At 43.2% G+C, this 25,018-nt stretch overlaps 1 protein-coding gene across 1 annotated transcript in view; it reads left to right on the top strand.

Moving 5' to 3' along the window:
• foxo1a (forkhead box O1 a) overlaps nt 1-24,116 on the top strand; it is a 28,672-nt gene extending 4,556 nt beyond the window's left edge. Inside the window, exons 2-3 of the mRNA XM_084352162.1 lie at nt 18,709-18,900; nt 19,642-24,116. Of these exons, the coding sequence (XP_084208288.1) occupies nt 18,709-18,900; nt 19,642-20,820 (1,371 nt within the window). The 3' untranslated portion in view covers nt 20,821-24,116. The remainder of the gene's footprint in view (nt 1-18,708; nt 18,901-19,641) is intronic.
• Nucleotides 24,117-25,018: the final 902 nt, after the last annotated feature.

Raw genomic sequence — 25,018 nt, 5'->3', positions numbered from 1 at the left:
AAAACATCGGTTGTGATTCACTTTCGTTAATCAGAGATCATTTCTCTCTCTCGGAGCAGACGAGGCTCACCTGAAGTGAACGGGCTGAAGCACATGAAGTTTTCATTAATCTGTGATTAAGGCTGTCTGCTCTGTAATTGTTTGAGGCTGAGCTTGTTTCTCAGCGCTGCCGATCCTCCACAGTCGGTCGTGTCTAAACTGAGTCACGACAGCCCCCACACTTCTCAGGCCGTCTGCGACAGTGTGAGTTTGAGGACAGTTGTGCCAGGTGGGACCAGCTTGGAGAAGCTCTCCGAGTGGACTGGACACTGGCCCTGGCACAGGGCGCCATCGCACAGGAAGAAGAACAGATGGCACAAATTATGTATCACCAAACCTCTCTGCAGAGCTGCTTATTTATTTCTAATATGTCTTGTTCACATTTCTTTCTTTATCTCCCTCCAAATGTTATTAATGTATGTATTTCAAGTATGACACAATATATACAGTACACACACATCCTTGCATGCCTGCCAAAATGCTGTTCTTTCTTGTATTTCTCTACTATACGTACGTCACCACAAGATAAATATTTGGTTTCAGCCGGCGGAGCTGGATGGCTCAGGTGCTCTTTGATGTCAGTATCGAGATCAATTCAGTCGCAGGTTTTCTCTGTACACGGCGCTCTCTTGACCTGAAATTCCTCAGCCTACGCTGGTAAACACTCCCACGGATCTCAAAACAAACTGTGCCGGAGCAGACAAACACGCGGGTCAGAGCAGATTGTACAGCAAGTGACACCCGGGTCATTACCATGTAAATGCACTCATTGACTCCAATCCCTCTTAGTCGTACAGTAAACACTGCAGGTATCACGGAGAGGAGAGGTCGTGTAGCAGGTCGGGTTACAAGTGGAATCTCTGCATCTCTAACGTGATTGTATGACCATGTCATGAGTCATAGGGCCACGCTACTGATTGATATTAAGGATGCAAGTTTCTTGATTAAGTTGCACTGATAATATAAAGAGTCCATCTGAATATGTGAAGCATCTCATATTTGCTGTGGCCGCTAGGATAAGTTTCTCCAAGGGCATGTTATTCCACGGACCACTACAGCCCCATCAACAGCCCATTTATTGTACATTAGCCATAAGATAGCGAGCAAGAGCACGCACCAAGGGTGTGTCGTTAAATTCAGCTCAACCACTTAATGAACTCAGGACTCACCAGAGACTCACGTTCTGTCTTTTCTTTTCTTTTTCCCCTCCCCTCTCTGCAGCTCCAGTCAGGTTGATAAACAGGAGTGAGGATAAATCCACTTTTTAATGCCAGAAGTTTAAAAGTAATCTCTGAGCTCTCCTCCCGTTAGTAAACGGTTGTGTCAGAACAGAATCCTGTGTGACTCAGAGTGTTTATCCCACCAGAAGGTCCGGCTTTCCCCACCGGTTGACGGATTTCCATTGTCTTGCAGTGTGTTTCCCAATCCAATTCAAACATCTGATTGATAATTGTGTCTTTGAGTCACATTGTGCCCTGGCTTTGTTTTATTACCTTTAACTTTAGATGGATTAACTTTCCTGATTGTTCTCAAGGTTCTTATTTAAAATGTATTTCACATGAACCAGAGGAACATGGCTTAAAGAAATGCAGACGCCAAGAATTCAAATCCTGAGTGAGCACAAAGCTGGTTGCACTTCATATCAAACTGCTTGTCTCTCTGGGTCTGAATGTGTATTAGTAGGACAGGGAGTTGGATAGAACAGCAGTCCTCCTGTTTCTACTGGTTCAGCACACACACACACACACACACACAGACACACACCTCTCACCCCCCTGAGGCAGTCGAGGAGTCCAACCTTGGCATTGCCCCAAGACATGAGGGGCAGCTGTGTTTCTCAGGCAAAGAGCTGGAGGAGCTCTCCGCGCCCTCCTCCCCATTTCCTGCCTGCGCCGCCTGCCTCTCCATTCCTGGTTTTCTGCCTCTGCACAAAGCAGGGCACACTTAGAGCTTTGAAGGGTTACTGGACCCCCCTCAGTCAAACCCGATGGAGCTAACCATTTACTGTCTTCAGAGAAAAATTAAGGGATGAAGAGAAAGAAAGAGAGAGAGGCAGAGCCCCAGAATGCTTTAAGTTCAGACTGGGTGACACTTGTTAGGAGTTGCATAACAAGACATTTACTGGAATCAGGGAGCCGCAGGCCAAAGTCTGGTGCCACTGGTTAGTCAGCGGAACTGTGAGGCACTGTGTTAGAGATATGTGGGACGTTAGTCTCCTGTGTGTGTGCGTGTGCACATAACCTGGGCCTCATAATTAAAGCCCTGCTCCTGGCAGATGCACAGACATGATGGCAGACAGACAGACGGGTCGACACAGGGAACATTCCAGCGCAGGCTTTTATATATTTTATATTGTGGTGTGATATTCTGACTTTCCTTTTCTCCCCAGCTGATTTTAATCCAGTATCTCTTTCCCACTGCCGTTGTATCCCTCCCCTTCGCTTTTCATACCACTTATGGTGCTTTGATGTGCTGAATCACTGTAGCTGGCACACCATGGGTGTTAAAAAGCAGCTGTGTGTATTGATGAACGCTACCTGTTAGTCTTTGATCCGCTCTGTGTGAGATGTCCTGGTAGATACTAATGAGTATTTTCATTATCACTTAATGAATTGATTGTGTATTTCATTAATTGTCAAATTGTTGAGTTCAGATCCAAAGACCATTCAAGTGCAAGTCTCTGAATCAAAACAAAACAAATGAAGAAGTATCATGGAATCATGGGCGTTGTTGTCTTCATTGCTAAACGACCACAATTGCCAATAAAGTTTTATTCACATTACATTTAGTCTCTATCACCCAGAAGTTATAGAGACAGGCGACGAAATTAAACATACCTTGACTCAAATGATGGATTTCATTGGGTTTGAACGCTGTTGGAAATGTTTGGGATAATATAAGTACACAGCTCAACAAAACATATCGCCAATGTCAAGTTGTTTTTAAACATTTTGATTCAGAAATGTTGCATATTGTGTCTTTAATTTAAAAAAACAAAACAAAAGAAAGAAGCAGGGAATGACTTAAATGACCCAAATGTTCTGTTTCCAAGATGAACAGCTTGGTTTTGGCTCAGCAGGGTATAAAAATGTGATGTATGAGGGAAAAATATTGTCATGCTCCGTGTGATGTAACTGTGCCATCCACACTGATTTGATTGAGCAACAGTGTGAAACTAGTGGCCCCACAGATGATTTCACAACCTTGTGTTTTCCTTCTGTCCTGCCCCACGTTTGTTTACCACTCAGCCCCGTCATCAGTGCTCTCTGTTGTTGTCTGTCTGTTATTCCCCCGACCGAGAAACATTTTAGGATATTAATCACTGACTGAAATAAAAAAAATAGGGAGTAAAGCAGGTCAGCGTGGCGCAGTAGGGATATCAAATGGTGTTTATGTCTGTGTGTGGGACATGTGTGTTTATTTATGGTTCCAGCCGTTCTGTAGCTATGAAGTCACATCACTACAACCTCAAACCACTATTGACAATTGATTCCATGTGCCGGTGCTGTCTGGGTCATTGTTCGGGAGTAAACCTTTAACAGCGTGTCCAGAATGCCATGGGAGGAAGCCAACAGGCAGTGACAGGAGCAGTGAGACACATAACACAGAGGACCATGTCTGTCTGTCTGGCTGTCTGTCTGACTTGGCTTTACAGTGTGAAGTTCTGTCTCCGAAACGTTCTGGTTCTGTCGGCTCATAGTTCTGATTGCCAGACAGTGTTGCAGATGGAATGACTTTCTTCACTCAAATGTGCCCAGACCTCGCAGAGCTGATGTAACATCTAAATAAGTTTCAGTTTAAAGGGACAATTAGTCAGATTTCTGCCAAGTGTTGCTCAGTCAAGGTTTGCCCTGCACTGATGAGACATTTTAGGCAGCTAGAAAAACATCCGTTAACTCCTTTCTGAATACATTTTGTGATTGTTAAAAATGTTACGAAATGAGTTTTAGTGCTTTTCATAGCAGAAAAAGACAATTTTGGCTTTATTATGCAGCCGTTCAATTTTAATCCTTTTAAAAATTCCCTGTTGCTTATTATGACCCATATTTATGTCTCTTGTTTGGCGGCAACCTCTAGTGGCTGTCGTAATTATTACAGCAGCAAAGAAGGAAGTCAGGTGACAGAGTATAGAGAGTGACAAAGTCGGCACAGGGAGGAGGATGTGGTGGACGGTTGGGTAAAACAGGCACAGGACTTTCAACCAGGAGACTGCTGTTCATGTCCAGCATGAAACCAAAAGTCAATGATGCAATGGAATTTTTGTAACTTAATAAAAACCTAACCAAGTTGTTTTGTGGCCTAATCTAACCAAACTGCGACGGTCTGACTGAAGTTCAGTGCGCCCGTCACTGTAACGCTGCATTTAGTTTTGGGAGTCACTGGCAATCAACCTTCTAAAATAGTTTAGGTAAGAGGATGTGTTGATACATGAAGGCTTCTTCAGTGCAGCATGACATTCATTTTGTAAATTATGGCCGCTTTTGGAATAAAACAGATGATAAAGCAAGTCGCTACCCCGGCATGTCCTCAGGTTATATATATATGCAAATATGGCCACTTCTGTCTCCAAAAAAACAAGAGGTCTATGGAAGGGATGCCAAACTAGTCCACAAATCAGTGGGTGACGTCAGAGTGGGTTTACACATGATCCACAGATATAAAATAAGCTAAACAGACTTAATTTGAGCACGCTCTGTTAAAACTGTATGTTTACTGACTTTAGGAATAATGACTAACTGTGACTATATTACAAGTGATATTCAACCTTAGTTAGTGACACAGCTGGTGCTCCAGCTGCTAAACTTCACACTTACAGAGCATTTATCTCTATGGAAAGGACCCAGGAAAATCCCCGTAAAGTGCCCCTTTCATTTAGCGAATTCAAACAAATCATGTCGAATGTGTACACGGGCGTCTCCACCCACCTCAGACACTGGCATCACACAGCCCTGCAGCACTCCTGCCAGAGTTTTGTTTTGTCAGTTCTTTTTTTGGCTTAATACCAGAGGACCGAGAGTGGAAGAGTTTAAGTGATATATGAAAAGGTAAAAGCAGAGAGTAGAGTCTCATTCAACAGGACAGAGCCCACAGGTGCCCACGCAGGCTGCTTTACTCTGGAGTCGAAAGTTGACATCCAGCGCCGTGGTCAGGTAAACAGTCATTTAGGATGAGTCAGATTGTTTTGTTTTCCTCAGCGCGGCTTTAGTAGTAGCAGGCCGAGAGCACGTGATCGTCTGTTTTGGCAGTGGGTTTGCCCGGGCACGGCAGTTTGTTTCACAGAATATGCTGTTGCTCTGTTGGCCATCACAACTTCTCATCAGTCTGAAAAATTGGGAAAATCTCCTGTGGGGGTTCACAGAGAGACCTCAGCATTGTTTTACGGTGTGAGAAGAGGAACCTGTTGTATGGATTTTGAATAATTTCACCATTCAAATGAGAAGTGAAAGCCCGCAGCGCTTCTTCACACGTAAAAAATGTGGTGTCCCATCGATTTCTCATAGCCTGTGTGTGTGTGTGTGTGTGTGTGTGTGTGTGTGTGTGTGTGTGTGTGTGTGTGTGTGTGTGTGTGTGGCTGCAGACACACAGGGAGCGAGGAGAGCAACATTTACGGGACCGCTCAATGCTGAGAGCCCCAAACCACAGGCATTACCCAGACCCACATTGTTGTGCAACTCCCGCCCTAAAGCGATTATGCACGGTGCCTGTCAGGCTGGCCCGGCATTATCACACAATCACACATGCACTCGGGCATGTGTGATTGTGTCCACATACATGAACGCTCGCTGGAGATGGGTGGAAAATTTAAATGTGCACTTTAATCCAAAGCGCTGTTATGACTGTGCATGCGTCAGACGGCATCACAGGAGTTTGTTTGGAGGTCAAAGTGTGTAACAGTGTAACCAAACCGCCCTCAGGTGTGTTCAGTTTAGGCGTGCGTTGGTGTTTCAACATTGCAGCGCTATTGTCAGTGTTGTATAGTGAGGCTCTGGGCTGTGTGTAGTGTTTGTAAAGGAAACACCTCACGGGGAGAGGGGAGGTTACCTGCAGTCAGGTTTCACTTGACGTTAGCGTGTACTAGCACATACTGCACAGACTCCAACTCCAAGATAGATTTCTGTTAGCAATCACTAAAGCCGGAGTGGGATGGTATTATTTTATTACCATGACTGATAGCTGATACAGACAAAAATGTAGTTTTCCGTTGAAGATTTATCTGTGGTATTACTGGATGTATGACTGATGTAATATTTTCGAGGGTGGCCTGCATTGGCTTCAAAGAAATGCAGCAGTGCCAGTCGGGCAGATTAGACGTGTAACCACATGTGGAGTCATTTTTCTCTCAATGAATCATTCATGTCTTGGTTGAAATAATTGACAACAGAGATACCAAAGACAAAAGGAATCTTGATCCGTTGACGACATTGACTTCTGTGACGTCATGTGAAGAATCAACACTCATTATATTCATTGTTTAACGACGCTACGTGGGATTTCATTCAGATTAATCTTGACACGTAAAGGGGAGAACGATTAAAAAAGATGGAAACAGTTTGTTTTTATTTCCCTGCATCTTCATATTATCCTACATCTTCTATTCTGCACTTATATTGGTTTTTTTTTTTTTTTTGGTTTTTTTCAGTCAATACTTCACAATAACAACCAATAGACCAACCTGCTCCCACTCCAAACACATCAAATACAACAGCCTGGTCAGTGGGCTCATGCTTCTAATTATGACGCTGTACTGTAGGTACCGTCATGTTACTTCTCAAAGCACAGTAATATAAAGAGCGAGAACAATCCAAGTTGATGGGTGTGGTTGGGTTGGGTTGGGTTGGGTTGGTTTGGTTTGGTTGATCATACAGTGGACTTTCCCTCCAGATAACAGGGTTTGTGTCCCATTGGTGACAAAGAGTCAAGAGTGATTTGTTTTTTATATTTGCAGCGGAAGTAAGTTAATATTTCCTCAACCTAACCAAGTTGTTTTGGAGACTGAACCTCACCAAACCGCGAACGTTTGGCAACATTAATAACATTCCAAAAGTCATAATGTGTCTGAACTGTTTGTCAGCAAGCTTTATTTTGAAAGTCTAACCAAACGTTGTATATCATCATTGCTAAATTGATCGTGGAGCACTTCACATGCAAAACTGATGCTAGAGGGGCAGGTAGAGCATCACAGTTGGAAGCTTAAGGCCACTGACCAAGCCGGTGTATTTGACGAGGCGGGAGTGAGAACGTGTTGCAGCGAATAGAACGTACATTTATGAAAGTGGTTAAATACTACTGAGTTATTATATCGAAGAAATTAAACTAAATCAAGCACTATATTCTCTGACTAAAAAAAAATATTGTTGTTGATGGTGTATGCAACTCATTTTAATAATGATTTAATAGTGAGTGTAATAACAAGTGGTCCTTTGCCATCACTGTTTATTTGTTTAGTATAAGTTCTGATATTTCCTTTTTCAGCACATGTATTTGTCTGAAGTGATTCCATGACTTCTCTCTTTCCTTTAATCTATTACCCGTCTCTTCCTCCACCGGCCCCTCTCACTTTTAAGAGATGCAAATTTCAGCCCATAGCTGACAGGAAGTGGGTGCTTTGAAAGCAGTACAAGGTATGCATCATCGGGGTAGTGATGTCATCAGGAGAGGAAGCAACGCTGAACGTGACGCCAGATTCTGTGGCTTCTTCCTCTTCAAGTGTTTCCTTCATTTTATTCATTCTTCCTCTTTACTCAGAGCTGTGAACTGAATCAGGATTGTTGCTTACTGTCCTCTAGACTAAAAGTTTTCATATCGAGATGTTGTGGTTCACACAAAAGATACTATATTGGCTTCAGTTAAATGGAGTGAGGCTTTAGTTTAGTCTTATGCAGCTCCTGTACTGGTGCCAGTTGATAATGGTTCTGCTGACTGGGATGCCAAGCCCAGGTCTTGGTGCCCTGTTTTAATGTCACAACATTTTTGCTGTTCCAGAGGTAATTAAGACACTAACAACTCTTTACAGCTCATTTTTCCATCCATACTGTGATTGCGGGACTTTATCCAACCAGCAAGACGACACATAGTAGCACACCGCCTTTCGCAAATGGCGCTGGAGCAACAAGGCCACATACTGTAACAAGGATGCTGCCGATAATTTTAAGAAAAACAACCAATGTAAACATTAATATTTTTATGTTAAACAAACTGCGTTTTGCATTTCAGAACACATGAATATATCTATTTTTTAGAGCCCGACTGATTTGATTTTTTGGGGCAATGTAGACTTTAGGGAGTAAAAGATTCCACACTGGCCAATATACACACAATTTATTTATTATGTGATGTGTCACTGTTTTCTTTCATAATGAGCCCATGGAAAAAGAAAAAAATAACTTTTGTGTTTTTTCTATCTGAGAGCAGCTTTTTGTGGCAGAGCATGAGTCGCTCATTTTCAGAACGAGCAAACAGGTCAGTATATTACAGCCCAACATACAGACAGACGGCTCCATGGATGTTGTGCAGATCAAAAACACCAGGAACTGGCAGCACAAATGAAATATTAAATCATTTTATTTCATAATCAAACAACAGTCATCTAACAAAAAACACTCATGGCCAGTTAGACGTCAGTCTCATACAATGGAAACAAATAACCTCGACAAAGAAAAGGAAGTCTATTTTTAAAGAAATATTTTTACTTTTCTTGAAAAACAACATCGTTGTTTGTGACTTCAGACTCCCTGACATTAGTACCTTACCTGCTAGTGATGTCCTTGATTCATTTTGGTGACATTTTTGGTCGTCAACAGGAATCAAGAGGTGCACTTTGTAGAAAACAGTCTAACATTGTGGGTGGTCGTTTTTCTCTGTTTTCCTGTTTTAACTCATTACACACTGGTAAGCAGCCTTTTTCATGGAAACCGTTTAGAAGTCCATACATTTATGTCAGGGCTTTACAGTCTAAAAAAACAACACAGAAAAGAAGTGTACCAATGAGAAATCCTCTCAGCCAAACGGAGATTTATTATAGAATCTACATCCAGCCATAAAAACAGCTCGGGGATATCCCCGTGTTTGCCAGGTTGAACTGGGGTAACGAGCGTATGAATATAACCCCCCAAACACTCCCCCCACCATCCCTCCCCCCCTCCCGTGGTGGGTCAGGCCTATGGACGCAGGCCGCCACACAGTCACCCAGCAGTGGTCCACACACTGCATCTTTATCCAGGCCGAGCAGGCAGCGGCCCAGCCCAGCCACTCTGCTGATCAGAGGCAAAAAATATCCCCGCTCCACAGACACAGCTCTGTGCATTTACAGACTCGCATTGTGTTGCACGTAGCAACACATGCACATATTTTAGCATGGTAAGCTTAGCCAGCACAACCCGGTCCCTGTCTGTACACATGAGCTGCGTGCTGCTTAAGTCTGAGTCAGGAAATCAGCGAGCACAAGACAGAGCTCAGCATGTAAACACCAAACTCTGATTGCTCCTAACAGGCTGCTGGAACATTATTTCAAAATGACACGTATGAATAGTCAGAAATGTCATGTGAATGATTCAGTCAGTTACTCTCTCAGCAACATTTATGGGTCTTCCAGGTCAGGGGACCTCGGGTTTATAAAGACCTGAAACTTTATAAACAGGTTTAAATGCTTAAGGACGTAAATGATGTGCTTGTGACAGCTTATTCTGTGAGTCATAATGGAAGTTGAAGCAGTGAAGTGTCATCAAGTGTAGACGTTAAAAGGAATCGAAACGTCACTTGAAATGTCAGTGACGACAGCCGTTGATGTGTCTGTTGAGGGTTAAAACTGTTCAATAACTAATTGTATTCGTTTTTAATTTCAGTTAGCTTAGTAGCTAGTACTAATGTATTTGATTAATGTGTTTTTTAAGCATAACTAAGCTGGACCAGTCAGGAACAGAGGAGCAATCAGAAAGCATGAATTAGGTAGAATTTCTTAGAAATTACTTCATAACTGAACGTTGATGCCAACAATTCTCCTGCATCATTCTTTCAGTTGTCACAGAATTGGCCTTTGACTTCTCGCCCTTTTCTCGTTCGCCTGGTGAAAAGAAAACGAGGGAGAGCAGACGGATTTTCAGCCGGCTTTTCTCAATCAGCAACCCTTCCTTTGGCTGCGTCGTTGATGTGTAGTTTAAAGTTTAAATGTGCGGCCGCTCACTCGCTCATCCAGCCAAGATTTCTCTTGGAGCCATTTGTCAGGCCTGGCTCAACCAGAGGAAATAGCAGATGATTTATTATCCTCACATTAACTTCTTTTTGTTTGGATCCATAATGAGGCAAATCATAAGTGGGGAGCTGTTTCTAAGATGTACAGTAAGGGCTTTATCCGCCATTGTAATCCTGCTGTAAGCCTACCTGGACAAGGGCCCCCTCTTTCCTTTTTCCTCTTGTTTTGCCCTGTCAGACTTCAGAGTTTTGATTAGGAAGTGCCGGCTCTTGAACCCACTGTTTTCTTGCGCTATGGTCACTTGCGCTGCACCTACCAGGGCTTCATTCTACGGTGTTTTGCATAGAAACCAGAGGCATCAGTGGGATCAGTATCAGGACTGGCCAGCACTTCCTGTGTGGATACAATGCAGCAGGAAGTTCACTAATAGCCCCTCTCCAGTCCGCCACTCGTCGCACACTATCACACGGCGATGAAGGATCCTGGAGTGTCAGTGGCTTCGCTGCTTCTCACCGTGTGCACCAAACCACTCACAGAATATTTATCATTTGTCTGCAGCGTCTGTGAGACAGATCAATCTTAAGCTTAACCAATCACCATCCGCTCAGGCTTCCAAGTTCAGCTGAGTGTGTGTGTGTGTGTGTGTGTGTGTGTGTGTGTGTGTGTGTGTGTGTGTGTGTGTGTGTGTTTGGGGGGAGGGCGGTTGGTTGCACTCAGATTCCTTGCAAAGGATTGTGAAAAGCAGATCCTGCCAAGCGGCCGTCAGTAAATACATTTGCAGACAGATTTGCTTCTGCATGACTTGTGTTTTCTGCCTTTCCATCTGGGCTTTACGGTGGTCATATAACTCAGCATCTGACAATGACCATTTTGAAGAGGTACTTTCCTGGAAGTCATAGACTGCTGCTGGGGCTCATGCATAGAACTAAAGTGAATTTAAGGAGCTCCACACTGAATGCTCTGTGTCCAGGCCTCCTCGCTCCCCTCTTTTTGCCAAATTGAATTATTGGAGGTTGACGTCAGGGGGTGAGAAAGGGACCCTTTTTGCTGCAACACGAGTGTGCAATCAGCTGTGGCCTGTAGTGCCCATGATGCACGGTGTCCCAGAGGAGCGAGTGAAAAGGACAAGGGAGGAATAGAAGTCGAGGAAGGGGGCGGGATGGAGGGCAGAGATGACCTATTTCTGGATCGAACCATATCCTAGGGTCAGTTTCCATTTGTAATCTGAGAATTTTTTTTAAACAGAAACTGTGGCGAAAAGAGATTTCTTTTTTTTACCGCTGCTAACAGTGACACGTTTAGGCTCTCATGACCAGACAAACCTGGGGCGCTGTGCTGTGTTGCTCTCTGCTGCGCAACATTAATGACAACAATCATCATCATCAATCATTTCCTTTCCTCCGGACAATTTGAATGAACCTGAGGGTATAAATAATAAAGAGAAAGGCCCGAGGCTTTACATTTCCTGGGCTCTGCTTTTTATATCCACTGCCTTTTATGATCATTGCTGTATTGACTTTGGTAAATAGGTCAGTGATTATCACCGGTCAGTTCAATATTGGTGCTGATGATAACCTATCAAAGTGCAAACACATGAAGTCATCAGTCTATTCAGATTGCTTTGTGAATGTGGTAATGTGAAGGTGTATTGCTTTATTTTTTATGTGTGTGTGCTGAGATAGAGTAAGAAAAGGAGTCCTTGTGTGTAGCCGAGCACGTGTAAAGATCAAAATGACTTTCAGTTTCCCTCAATTTCCAATAAAACACAACACGTAAGCAATCAAACTGTAGGTAGACACGAGAAAGCTACGGTAAAGTATCACAGCAATGACCAAACATCACTCTCAACACATTAAAGTGCAGATACTCGAGTCATTTGACCTTTTTTATCGTCCAAATCCCACCCAACCAGACAAAAATGCCCTTAAAAACTAATTTAATTGGATTTATCGGCTGTTTGATGTAATTTGGTTCCAAGATATTTAAAAGCCTCTGAAATTCTATGAAAGTAGTGCCAACATCTGAGATACTTACTGCGAAACCTAACACAAAGCACAATTTCTTTACCCAATTATTTTTTATTTAACAGAAGAAACCAAAACTCTCAAATGTTAAAGGTCCACTGTGTAGGATTTAGTAGCATCAAGCAGTGAGGTTGCAGAGTGCAACCAACTGAACACCCCTCGTCTCACCCTCACCTATGGTGGCTGCCAAAAGCAAGAGAAATATGAAAGCATACCTGCCAACACTAGGGTGTGAAAAACAGGGAGATTTTCTGGGCGTTTTAGCACATGCTCACCTCTGACGCTCGGTTGAGTTGCCAGTCAGACAATAGATATCCCACATAGGAAGTGAGAAACACCCATTTGATTTGTATGAAATCCGGATATCAACAGGAGAAATTGGTGGGAGTGTTGGCAGGTATGTGAAAGGCCCCTCTCTAGAGCCTGTGTTTGGTTTGTCCATTATGGGCTACTGTAGAAACATGGTGGTACAACATGGTGGACTTTGTGGAAGATATATAATAATATTGATAAGTATGAAAACATAATTATGAATATTATGTTCCATTTCCCCTAATTCCTACATACTGGACCTTTTTAGATGTTGTCTCAACAAGCATCCATTCAAGAACAAATACATCCTTAAACTTGCCAAATTACAATTTAAATTAAAAAACTATCAATCAAGAACAGCAAGTAAGAGTTTGAATCATTTGTACTCTGTTCAATCTCTGCACCAAAACATTTTTTGTTCATAGTACAATTCATAGTACCTTTGGCCAAGAAGGACAGACTAAAAGTAACTGTCCTCTCTTGTGCATGTCTGCGCTGCTCACCTATCACATTGATCAGCCAGTTATCCACAATGTGCCACCTTCAGTGAAACAGCTTTCATAACCTCATGTAATCAGTTGTAATCAGCCACTGGATCACAGAATACCAAACGCTTCTTACATGAAGGGGGAAAACCTGCCATGAGCATATCTTTTGATGACTCTGTGTAACAACCGAGTGGTAGTTCCCCGCCACTTGTCGCCACGCCATCTCACCTGGAGCTGTGTGCTGTTGTTAAGCGGGCAGACCTGCTGAGCTGGTGTTAGGCTAATAACAGGTTTACACGTTTTCTGTCTTAACCACACTGCTCTAACTCAGCCAGACTCAGCACAAAGCTCCAGACATGACCAGGCTGCAGCTTTAGGGCGACTTACTGTGGCGGTTTGAAACAGCGAGCTAAATACTCTATAGGTTATTCTCCTCACAGCCGCAGACATTACACAGAAAATAGCTAGTTACAGTGCAGGAGCACACCTACTGTTAGGGCTGAAACATGGGTAACGAAAGGTGACAGAGCCTGTTCAGGACTGCACCGTTTTGTAATGAGCTCAGTGGAAACAGCGCAGGGAAACCACATTTTTTTCACTTTCATGGGTTCCGTACCTCTGGTAAATGCATGTGAAACTGTTCAGAGAACTGCTGGCGTGTGAGCTTGAACCTGCTGCACGCTTTCAGTCAGTGAGGAGGAGCGTTTCTGCACTGTACATCTTTAGCTGTTCAGGCTTTGCAGCTGAGGTTTCACTTGTGGCTTCACTTGATTCAAAGCAGCCCTGCAAGTAGGTGGTGTTGCGCTCTTCTGGGGATTTTTCATTAGACGAGTTGACATTTGAGCAGCTCTTGAGAGCGTCAGCAACTCGGTCAGTGTGCCAGCATCTATCTGGCACACCGTGTACATTTGTCTGCAGGTAGAGGACAGGAGAATAGAAAAGGAAACAAGGTGAGGACAGTTGGAGGAAGGAGAGGAGATGAGAAGAGAGGAGAGGAAAGGAAACAAGATGACATAGAAGGAAACAGAGAAGATGAGGGGAGAAGGAAGGAAAGGAGAGGGGAAGGATGGAATAAAGAGGAGAAGAGATGAGGTGAGAAGGAAAGGATAGGCAAGGAAACAAGATGAGGGGAGGAGAAGGACACAGGAAAGAGGAGTAGAGCAGAGCTGTAGGACAAGGAAGGAAGTGACAGAAGACAAGCCGAGAAAGAAGGAAACGAGATGAGGAGAAGGAAGGAAAACAGAGGAGGAAGAAGAGGATACGCAAAGGAAATGCGATGAGGGATGAGGAGAGGAGAAGAGTGAAGATGCAGGAGTGGGAGTAGGAAGGAGGGGACAGAAGTTGAGACGGAAGGAAATTAAATGAGAAGGGAAGAGAATAGAAGAGAGGAGATGGGAGGAAAAGGAAAGACAAGACAAGGAGAGCAGGAGAGGAGATTAAGAGGGAGGTGAAATAAAGTGTAGGAGAGAAGGAGGAGTGAAGGGGGAGAGAAGGAAGGAGGAGAGTTGTCCCGAACACTGTGGCCTTTCAGTCGTGCTGCCAGTGAGGGAGTTCAAACCAGCACAGTGTGTTCTTTACTGATCCGTGCCCACTCTGTCACACACAACCCCTCTTTTTCTATTTCTTAAATAGCCTACACTCAAAACACATTCTCTGACACACACACACACACACACACACACAAACCACCCAGACTCCCGTACTGCAGCCACTTGTTGAGTCATGACGTCTCCACTAGTCCAGTTTCAATAGTCACACGACACAGTGATTGCTGTCGTTTAATAAATATAGTGTGACATCAGGGATAAGCGCCTGTTGCTAAACATAAACTCTCTGGCGGCCGGAGGGTGGGGGTGTCGGAGGAGGGGGTGAAAGCTAAATTTGCGGTGTCCACTTGGCTCGCGGCGCTGCGGCTTCGCATTCCATGCCTTTTTCTCTGCCTCACGACTGTGGTGTTTCCTGTGAAGCAGGAAGTCAGCTCTGTTTCCTGTCACAGTCCTCTTTCATGTGGTCACTTCCTTGTGTTTTGCCAGCGCCGCTCTGTTCTGTTGACTCAGAGAACGGAGGTGGTGCTCCTCGCGGTGGGCTCGGGCAGAACAGAGAGAGGTCTTTTTATTATCTCAGGCTGGACTGACGAGCCTTCAGAGATACAGTAACATCAGCTCGCCGCCTGTTTTCACAACATTTAGTGTGATTACATTCCTCTGTGCAAAAACACACATGAACTTTGTATTAATGCAAGCAGCATTTTATTTTAACTGCACAATCTTTTGTTTCCTTTCCAAACATTTCACTCCTGCCATGAGACAGTATTATCACATTTTTTTACAACACAAGATATGACCATCCTCGAGCGACGGCAGCAATTCAGAGTTCAGTTCCGTGAATTTGTGGGTTTTGTAACCTTGCTGAGGAATGTTGATTGTGACGGCTGCCTGGCTGGGAATCCTGCCTTTACTGTTTCCTAAGAGATACTAACACTTTGGCTGTGATTACGATTGAACTTTGCACACAGTGATTAGCTGGAATGTTCAGATTCCTGTGTACTGCGGCCAGAGATAAATTAGTGTCACATTCAGTCGCAGGATCCAGAAGAATACGACAATTTCGAATATGTTAAAAAGAAAAAAGGATGTGAACAAATGCAGCGAGCCATGTCTCATGCTTTTCATTCCTATATGCATATGTGTGTGTGTGGTTGTGTTTTTTTTTACTGTATGATTTTTGCTTTCCTGTGCGTGTGTTCATCCCCATTCGCGTGTGTTTTCAAACCTCAGTATCACCGACTGCAGCGGACCGAGCAACAAAATCAAAACCATACTGCACTGCTGTTTGTTGGGCTGCCATTCCACTAAAAACACGAGCTGGCACACACACACACAAACAGCGGGAGACGAGGCTTTTCCATTGGCCCCAGCAGACACCCTCAGGCCACACTCCCCACACGGCACTCCGAGTTCTGCCGAATTCTGGTATTTCCCAGCAGAGCAGTTTTTATGACCCTTCACTTGCATCGGGACTTTAAATTTTAAATTATTTTTTTTTTAAATGTTCTCCATCATCACAACACCCAACGTTCTGACTGCGCCACAAGCAGAAACTAGAGTGTCAGAAGTGAGAGACTAGCTGTGAGTTTCTCCTTCCTGTCATCAGGATGATATAGGGCTGCAACAGGACATCCCGGCGTCTGCGCTCACATTGCAGTCATTCCTTGTTGCAGCACAGCTGAAATTACCAGCACTCTCAGCGGTCATGGGAAAGAGAGGCTCATGACCAGACTTTACTCCTCGCCTTTTGTCATAGCTACCGATGTGCAGGAGGAGGAGGAGGAGGCGGAGGGGGGGGGGGGGGGGGGGGGAGCATTTGCTAGGCTAATCAGAGAAGGGCTGTCACGTCCCTCAGATCATGCAAACTAGCCCGAGACTATTGGCAGGGGCCTGTCGGGTCATTTGATTCGGAATTTCATTCATTCCTAAGGGCCAGTGTTCAGGAGGGCCCCATGTGCCTGAGAGCCGGAGGTGCTTCTGGGTGGTGAGATGAAAAAGTATTTACAGGAAAGAAGAAGAAGAGGAGAACGATGAAAGAGGATGTTTGGTGTTTTAGGGACTAGATTAGTTAATGAATAGATCTGTTAATTGATTAAAGGGGATCTCCGCCACAATGAGGTCAGTTTATCGATCATGAGTCAGCGCGTGAAAACAGTTACAGTACAGTATAATGTCTGTGGTTTGTGAGGAAGCTTTCCAAAGTCAGAGAATGTCATAGTGATGTCATGAGGTTTGTCTCTTGGCTTGAGCACGAGACTTTAAGGTCCAGTGTAGGAATTATAGGGATGAATTGGCAGAAATGGAATATGATATTCAATTATGTGTCAGGTTTTCAGTATTATATTTTCATCAGTGCGTAATAAATAATAAATATTGTGTTTTCTTCACATTGGTTACAAATTGGGGATTCAGAGTGTGAAAGATGTTGGTATTCAGCGGTCAGGGAGTATCTAATGAAAGATGCTATGAAGTTGCATTGTGGGAAATGTGGAATCCAGTGTTTTCAGATATTGACCCATACCAGGGACTTAAAATCCCCAACTTTATGGGAGTGCAACACTAAATAGTTGGACTACTCCTTTAATATTTGAAGTAGGGCTGGGCAATGTATCAGAGAATATACATCATCTTAGCTTTTGGGTTACGTTATATAGTAATAGGATATTATATAAAAAATATCGTGATATTTGATTTTAATGCCCAGTCCTAGCATTTATGAGGAGATTTCCAAATAGTGAGATATATATCATGTATCCCAATATATATGGCCCAAACATATTGCAATGATATTTGAAGGCCATACAGCCCAGATGTAAATTTACGTCATTTATCAAGTACAAATGTCAAACATTCGCTGTTTCTGATTTTAAAGTGCAACAGTTGGCCTCATTGTCTAAGTTTCACATCATTTTAAACTAAATGTCGTCGTTGGGGTTTGGACCGTCTGACAAATGAGCAGTTTGATGAGCACTGTTCACTCTTTTCTGACATTTTGTAGACTCATTAATTCACCGTTCACCTAGTTGAGAAATAAATCAAAGAGCACAGTAATAATTGTGGTGTCGGTTAGAGTGGGATGACATTTCAGAGTCAAGAGTGAGAAGAGATGGTTGCGATGAGGAGAAGCAGAGGTGAAGGCAGAGCAGAGGGCAGACTGTGAACCAGATGTGAAGCAATGACTCACAGCAGGAACAGGCCTGATGACGTTAGCCGCTATGCACGCTAAGCTCTGCATGCGTGTGTGTGTGCGCCCGGGAGTTCCAGTCTTTTCTTCCAAAACAACAAGCTTTACGCATGCACAGTAATGTCTGGCCAAGGCTCATTACTTCATGTTATGGCCCGGACACAAAACGACACAGTGCCAGAGTCTGAAGTTCTTCTCTGAGGGTCACTAAAACAACAGTTTGGGCAGATTTAGACTTTGTACAGTAGTAGCTCCATTGAAGTAGAACAGAAATCTCCCTCTCTGTGGTTTGCTTAGCAGACGTTTGCTCAATATTCTCGCCCTTGTTTGCAGTGTTTTAACAATGCTTCGCTAGCTTCCTGCTCAAAAATGAGTTTTTCCACCGGGGGTGTCACTAAGCAACGTTGGAGCACACTATTAATGTGTCTGTAAGGAGGAAAGATTAGTCTGTTTCCTCCCTTTGATTCTGTGCTGGTTTCAACAAGACGTGTAGTCAGGTGGAATGTGAGTGTTGGTATAATGCTGTTTTACAAAGGGCCCCTGTGTTTTTGTGAAGGAAATAAAGGCCCACATGTACAGTGTGTTTGGAGATAAGGAGAGCCTGCAGTCTAATCCTCGCTCTGTTCAGGATGTATTGCTCATGGAGTTAACTTACTGACACCTATTGTGTGTGTGTGTTTGCGCACATGTGTTTCTTTGAATTGCAAATGGCATTCGACTGTTGAGTGACCTTAACATCTCCCCCTTTCTCCTCCGTAAGTCGGCTGTCAAGCCGAGCGTGTTGATAAAAGAGAGCCACCTGTACGGATGGATTTGCACTTGTATGCTAAAGCAGATCTGTAGTGTTTTGGGAAAAGGGCAGGAACAAATCTCTCTGTTTGTCTGCTCCTCACCAGGCTTTTCTCTCTTTCTCCTTCTCCTCCAGAACTCCATTAGACACAACCTGTCGCTGCACAGCCGCTTTATTCGTGTCCAGAATGAGGGGACGGGAAAGAGCTCGTGGTGGATGCTAAACCCGGAGGGCGGGAAAAGCGGGAAGTCCCCACGCCGCAGGGCAGCCTCCATGGACAACAACAGCAAGTTCACCAAGAGCAGAGGAAGAGCAGCTAAGAAAAAGGTAAATAAAATGCATTGAATTCTTTGTGCTCACTGATGTTACAATTTTGAAACATTTCTTTTATTTTGACTGTTTACACTATTTTCTATTAAATAAAAATTTACGAAAAGTTTAATAAACGGACAGATGTTTTTTTTTTAAAAAACAAACAGATTTGATAAATTGTTTTATCCAAATTATCACAATTTTTTTTTTTTTTTTTTTTTTTTTTAAAGCTGGTTGATATATCAACACAATGTATCATCATGAAGACATTAATGGGATTTTGGAAATATTCTAAGCCTAAACTTGTTTTTATTAGTAGCTACATTACAATCAGCAAACACAATTCTCTGGTCTTAATATCCTGTTAGAAGTGAGGGAAATTAAGTAAGAATGTGTTTGGTAAAGATATCCACACTTATAACTTGTTCTCGTATTGTTTCTTAAGTTGTCATGTCTGTAAACATCCTTAGCCATCCATAGCCTGTCTCAAGATATTCTCACATTATTGATTTAATATTTAGCAAGAATCATTTTGTTACATGGGGAAAACTTTCTGTTGCTGCAGCAGCTCAAGAGTCAAAAGTAGAGGAAAAGGGTGATAAATAAAGAATGAAAAATAAAAGGTATCAGATTTTTTTGTACCATCCAACTGTCTGATTTGCTGCCAATGGTTTCTGCCCAAACCATATGTTACACTGACTGTCTCTGGCACATACAGTATGTTGGTACACTGAGAGTCTCCTTGTCTCCCCACAGCTGTCCCTGCAGGGCGGCCCTGACGGAGGCGCAGACAGCCCGGGCTCCTACTCCAAGTGGCCTGGCAGCCCAAATTCCCACAGCAACGACGACTTTGATGCGTGGAACAGCTTCAGGCCACGGACCAGCTCCAACGCCAGCACTCTGAGCGGCCGCCTCTCCCCCTTCATGCCCGAGGACGACCTCGGGGAGGCGGACGTGCATATGGGCTACCCAGGAGCCCCCGGGGCCAAGATGACAGCCACGCTGCCCAGTCTAACAGAGATGACGGGCTCTCTGGGACACAGTTCTGAGAACGTCATGGAGAACCTTCTGGACAACCTGAACTTGCTCTCGCCCAACAACTCTCAGGTCGGAGGAGGGGCCACGACCCCTGGCTCCTCCCAGTCCTCCCCTTCTCCTATGATGCAACCGAGCCCTGGGTACCCTGCTTACAGCTCCCCCAGCATGGTCTCACAGCCTCAGCAGGAGTACCTCAAGTACCAAGCAGGAATGAACACGCTGTCGTCCATGCCGCTGCAGAGTCTGCCAGAGAGTAAGCCCAGCTTCGGGCCCACGATGGGCCAGTACAGCTGCCCAGCAGGACTTCTGAAGGAGCTGCTGACAACAGATACAGACCAGCACGGAGAGCTGATGCCGTCAGTGGACACTGTGGTGTCTCAGTCCAGTGGAAGCTGCATGCTGCCACCGTACAGCAGCACCCAGCACGCAGCCAAACTAATGGGTGGCGGGAACGGTCACCCACACGGTCTGCCTCGCACTCACTCCCACAATGTGCACAGCCAAGCCCCGGCCACGTCACCGGCTATGAACGGCCGCTTGCTTATGCCACTGAGCCACAGTGGCGGGGGCGCACGTTTGCCTACAGCCAAAAGCCCCATGCAGATGCCTTATGGCCTCTCCGGCCACCTCAGCGGCGGAGGCATGCCTGGCGTCTTCTGCCCTATCAACACCAACGGATACGGCCGACCAGGTCTGCCACAGCCCTCGCATCAGGAGAAGCTGCCCAGCGACCTGGACGACATGTCCATCGAGAAGTTTGAGTTTGACATGGAGACGGTCCTCCATGACACTCTGATGGACGGGGACTCCCTGGACTTCAACTTTGAGCCAATGGTGACCCAGCAAGGTTTCCCCCACGGAGTGAAGACCACCACACACAGCTGGGTGTCTGGGTAGAAACAGTCTGCTCAACTGACTTGTTGCTGTTTGGTCAAAGACACAATCGGAACTCATCTGAGACAAAGTGCATCTGAGGATGCTTAATCCTCAACCTCACCTACAGTTTCTATACCGTCAACATTTCTGTTTCAAAAATACTTTTCTGGTCACGATCTGCTGAGAAAGCATCTCCATTAGTTTCTCTGAACTGGTGAAGATGAAATCAGAGTTATTTTTGAAATATCAAATATTCTGTACAAACTAAGTGCCAAACATTTTGCCTTAACGTAAGAGCCAAACTGAAACACACCTCTCTGGTTTACTCATCAAGGTTACAGATAGCAGCAGCACAATCTGTGCTCAAAGTGCTCACACTCAAGCTGTTTACTGTGTTTCCACAATCAAACTTTTTGTATGTACAGCGTAGTGATAATCGATCACCACTGCGTCTGACTGAGTATGAAGGTAATCTGGCTCATGGGTTTGTGAACTGACATGACGTTGAGTGAGAGACTTCTCAAGGGATCCTCGGATGATGTTACATAATAACTCACTCTGTTATCACCTGAATGTACATAGTGTCACCATACAGTTTGTAAAATCAGGTCTCGTAGTGTATTTTCTAAGACTGTAAATAGTGTTTACAGAGCGGAAGCAAAAATCAAGGCAGCAGAAATGAGCTCACAGAGAAAACTGGATCAGATTCTTTTAAACACGTGTTGAGTGGAGGATTCTTTTCAGTCAGCCTGTAAAGTGGTCACACACGTTCAGATCTCTTGTACATACGTTAAGAATGTATATTAAAGTAGATGTTTACTAGATGTAGTATATATTTGAGACCTAAATTATTTGTGGTTAATATAGATTTATGCTGGTGCATAACCTGCACTCAGACATCAGTTTGTTCTGAGTCATTCGTCACTCTGAACCTTAATACCACAGGGGCCTATTTATTGTGCCTAACATAGTAGATATCGACTGCAGGCTTGAAGGGTTTTTTATTGTAAATGTCTACGGTCCAGAAGATACTCAAATCTTGCGGTCTTGAAGATTTCTTTTTTTTTTTCAGTTTCCTGCTTTCACTTCTTTTACAAGTCGAGAAGAAACGAGTTAATGTTAAGAGTTTCCTGAACCCAACGCAGAGCTGTGAATGTTGCAAGGTCAAGGCAGGGTGGTGGAGAAAAGATATCCTCAGTGCTACTGTTGTTTTCACAACAAGGCCGAATCCAAGACCTGTCAGAGATTGTCATTAAAGACACTGTGAGTAACCAGCCTGTCCCCTGTTCAATTTCACATTTTTTTTTTATTTACTATCTTTGTCTCAAAAGGTTAGTTTGACTGATTTAAATTAGTACAGTCTGATTCAAAAGAGTCCTTTGATGCTGTCGATAGGATCAGCTTTACTGCTTTTAATGAGACTCCACTCTGCCCCTCCTACCTCTGCCTATCTCTGTGTCTTTGTAACAGTTTGATATAACGGTGACTTGATAACTCCAATCATCTTTTAAATAACATGTCTGTTTTAATTGTTTTTTTTTTAAAGTCGCCCCTGAAAAGCGCCACTAAGTGTTAACTATCTTATCTTTCGCTTGTATATTTGCATTTTCTGACTTGTTTTTCTCACTTATTGCTGTACTAACAACGAGCTTGTCAGCCTCTCAGTGACTTATTGTGCAGACTCACAAACGGTGTACATTCTGTACAAGGTTGTCGCTCCCTTTGTGAAGGTGGTGTCCTCAAACATGAAGTCAACTGGTTTGCTGGGTCAGAAATAACAAACTAAATCTTAAAACTGCCTATTTGACATCAGAGGAAATGTTCACCTAAAAAGGAAAGTTCAGTCATTATCTGCTCACCCTTCATGCCGGTGGAAAGTCGCTTCACAGCAAAACAGTGTTGCAGCGTTCTCCTAAACAACTGAAGTAGATGGGGACTTGTTTAAAATGTAAAAAAAACAACAACAAAAAACATAAAATGGCTCTGTACAGTTTGTTCGGCGTATTTCAAGTCTCTGGATTGATTTAAGAAGACATTATTTACACCCTCAACGTCGAATCTCTTGCACCCGACTCAGAAGGGCTGTGCTAACACTTTTAGCGTAGTCGCTACAGTGAAGATTTCATCTTAAAAACGTGTGTAAATAATGTCTTTCCAGATCAATTTGGGATCTCGGGGGCATCTGGAGACTTGGATTATGGTGGACGAGCTGTATGGAGCCGTTCTAAGGTTTTGGGTTTTTTTTTGTTTTTGTCAGTTGTCCCCATTTACTTCAGTTGTTGGGGACAACGCAGCAACACTGTGCTGCTGTGAAGCTCCACAAATGTTTTGGTGATGTGGGTGAGTAGATAATGAGTGAATTGTAATTTTTGGGTGAACCTCTCCTTTAAAAGAGTAAAATGACATTCTTAACGTTTCAAAAGGCCGTGCAGAGAAGCCGTTAAAGAAGCTGCTGTTTGGCTTTGGTGCCAGGTGTTGCCTTTTCTTACCCAAACATGCCATAGTGTACTATAGCCAAATTTGCCTTGGAAGTTAAAGTGATATATTTAGCATTTTTATCATGTGATATGTTCAGAATTATATATATATTTGTGCCGGTCACTCAAGTCAGGATAAACTGTAATGAATCCATGTAGTCAGTGTCACAGGGTTCACTCTAAAAAGTAAAAGAGCTGTACTAAGTAAATTATATCTCTACATTTTTAAATGATTGAATCTATGCATTGTATTCCTTAATTTTATGTTGCTATTGTTATATTTTCTTTTTCTTTGAACTTATGACAGAGATATTTTATTGTAACATAGCGCTGTGAGATATTATGGTGTTGTTCGTGTCTAAACTCTATGTTCCAGATAGTTATATGGGAAAAAAATGAAGTTTATTTAGAAAATAGATGATGCAGTGATTAATATGCTAAGCTTTTGTAAACTGACAATGTTGTATTTCTTGTATTTAGCTACAGTTTTTAGAAAATAGCATCAAAAAGCAAATTACTGACAAAAAGTAAAGACATATTGCATTTTTAAAATGAAAAAACACAATATTTAGTCCTGCTCTGAATGCAGATTCTGGACCAATTTTTGTAATTTTATGAGTGGAAAGAAATTGCACTTTTACTTACATTTTATAACAAAGTGCTCCTCGTAACAAGAGGAAGAGTTCCCATTACATATTTTAAAATAAAAAAAATCTGTTACATTTAACTTATATACAGGAATAAATTGGACTTGTGCTTTGTGATTTGCAATCAATAAGAATATGTAACTTGTTTAATATTAATGTATTAAGACCTGAATAAATGTACTTCTGTGTTAAAGATGTGTCAGATGTGTCATTCAACAATAAGAATTATATTGTTCATATGAGCAGCGTGGAGCTTTGTTTTCGTACAAACCTAAACTTACAGTACGAGGCAGACATAATCTGTCACCATGTGCTGAAGAGGAGTGAGAGATTAGGTTGAAAGCTCAGGAAACTAGTCAGTGGATCATTGAGCTTGCATTATTAATAAGTAATGTAGTTGGCTGGTTCTTAGACTGAATGTATACTAGATGGAAAACAACTGACTGACTGACCTATGCCAATATGATGATCACTCTTTCCAACACATGTATTTATAATCATGACAATAAAGTAACCAGAGGGATAATATGCTTATTAGATTAATTTAAACTTAGAAAATCAGTTAAAGGCACATATATGCCCAACATTAAATCAGTATACAGATACAGACTGAGCCCTTTGTCCTAAAACAGAGCAGTACCACTGGAAACCATGGGGGGCAGTGTGGCCAATAGTTCAAGTGAGGCAGGTGCAGGACAAGACGAAAAAGTTTGAATAATGATGGACATCCTGCAGTACCGAGCACCAAGTAACAGCTTTAAAGCTAATTCGACATAGCAATAGTAATTATAATGTCACGTGATGAACACATCGGTTCAAAAAGACTTTTTCCCATAAGTTTACAATGTGAAAGAAGCATCTGTAAAACAGTGGAAACGTTTTTTTGAGCATCACAACCCCAGAAAAAGACTCGTCTCACTATGAGAATTTGAGCCAATCAGTCCGATAGCTTAACATTTGAAAAGTCTGGAAGGGTCACACCATTAAATTGTTTTAATCCCATTCAAGTTAGCGGAGGGCTAAACCGTAAGTTAGCAGAAGTTACTAGTGCGCATGCTGAACGGGCTGCATAATGCAGAAGCTATGCGGAAGATA

Source organism: Pagrus pagrus (assembly GCF_965226575.1).
Source record: "Pagrus pagrus genome assembly, chromosome: 4".
Lineage (NCBI taxonomy): Eukaryota > Metazoa > Chordata > Actinopteri > Spariformes > Sparidae > Pagrus > Pagrus pagrus.
The sequence above is the reverse complement of the archived record's forward strand: the minus strand, read 5'-3'. Positions and strand labels throughout refer to the sequence as shown.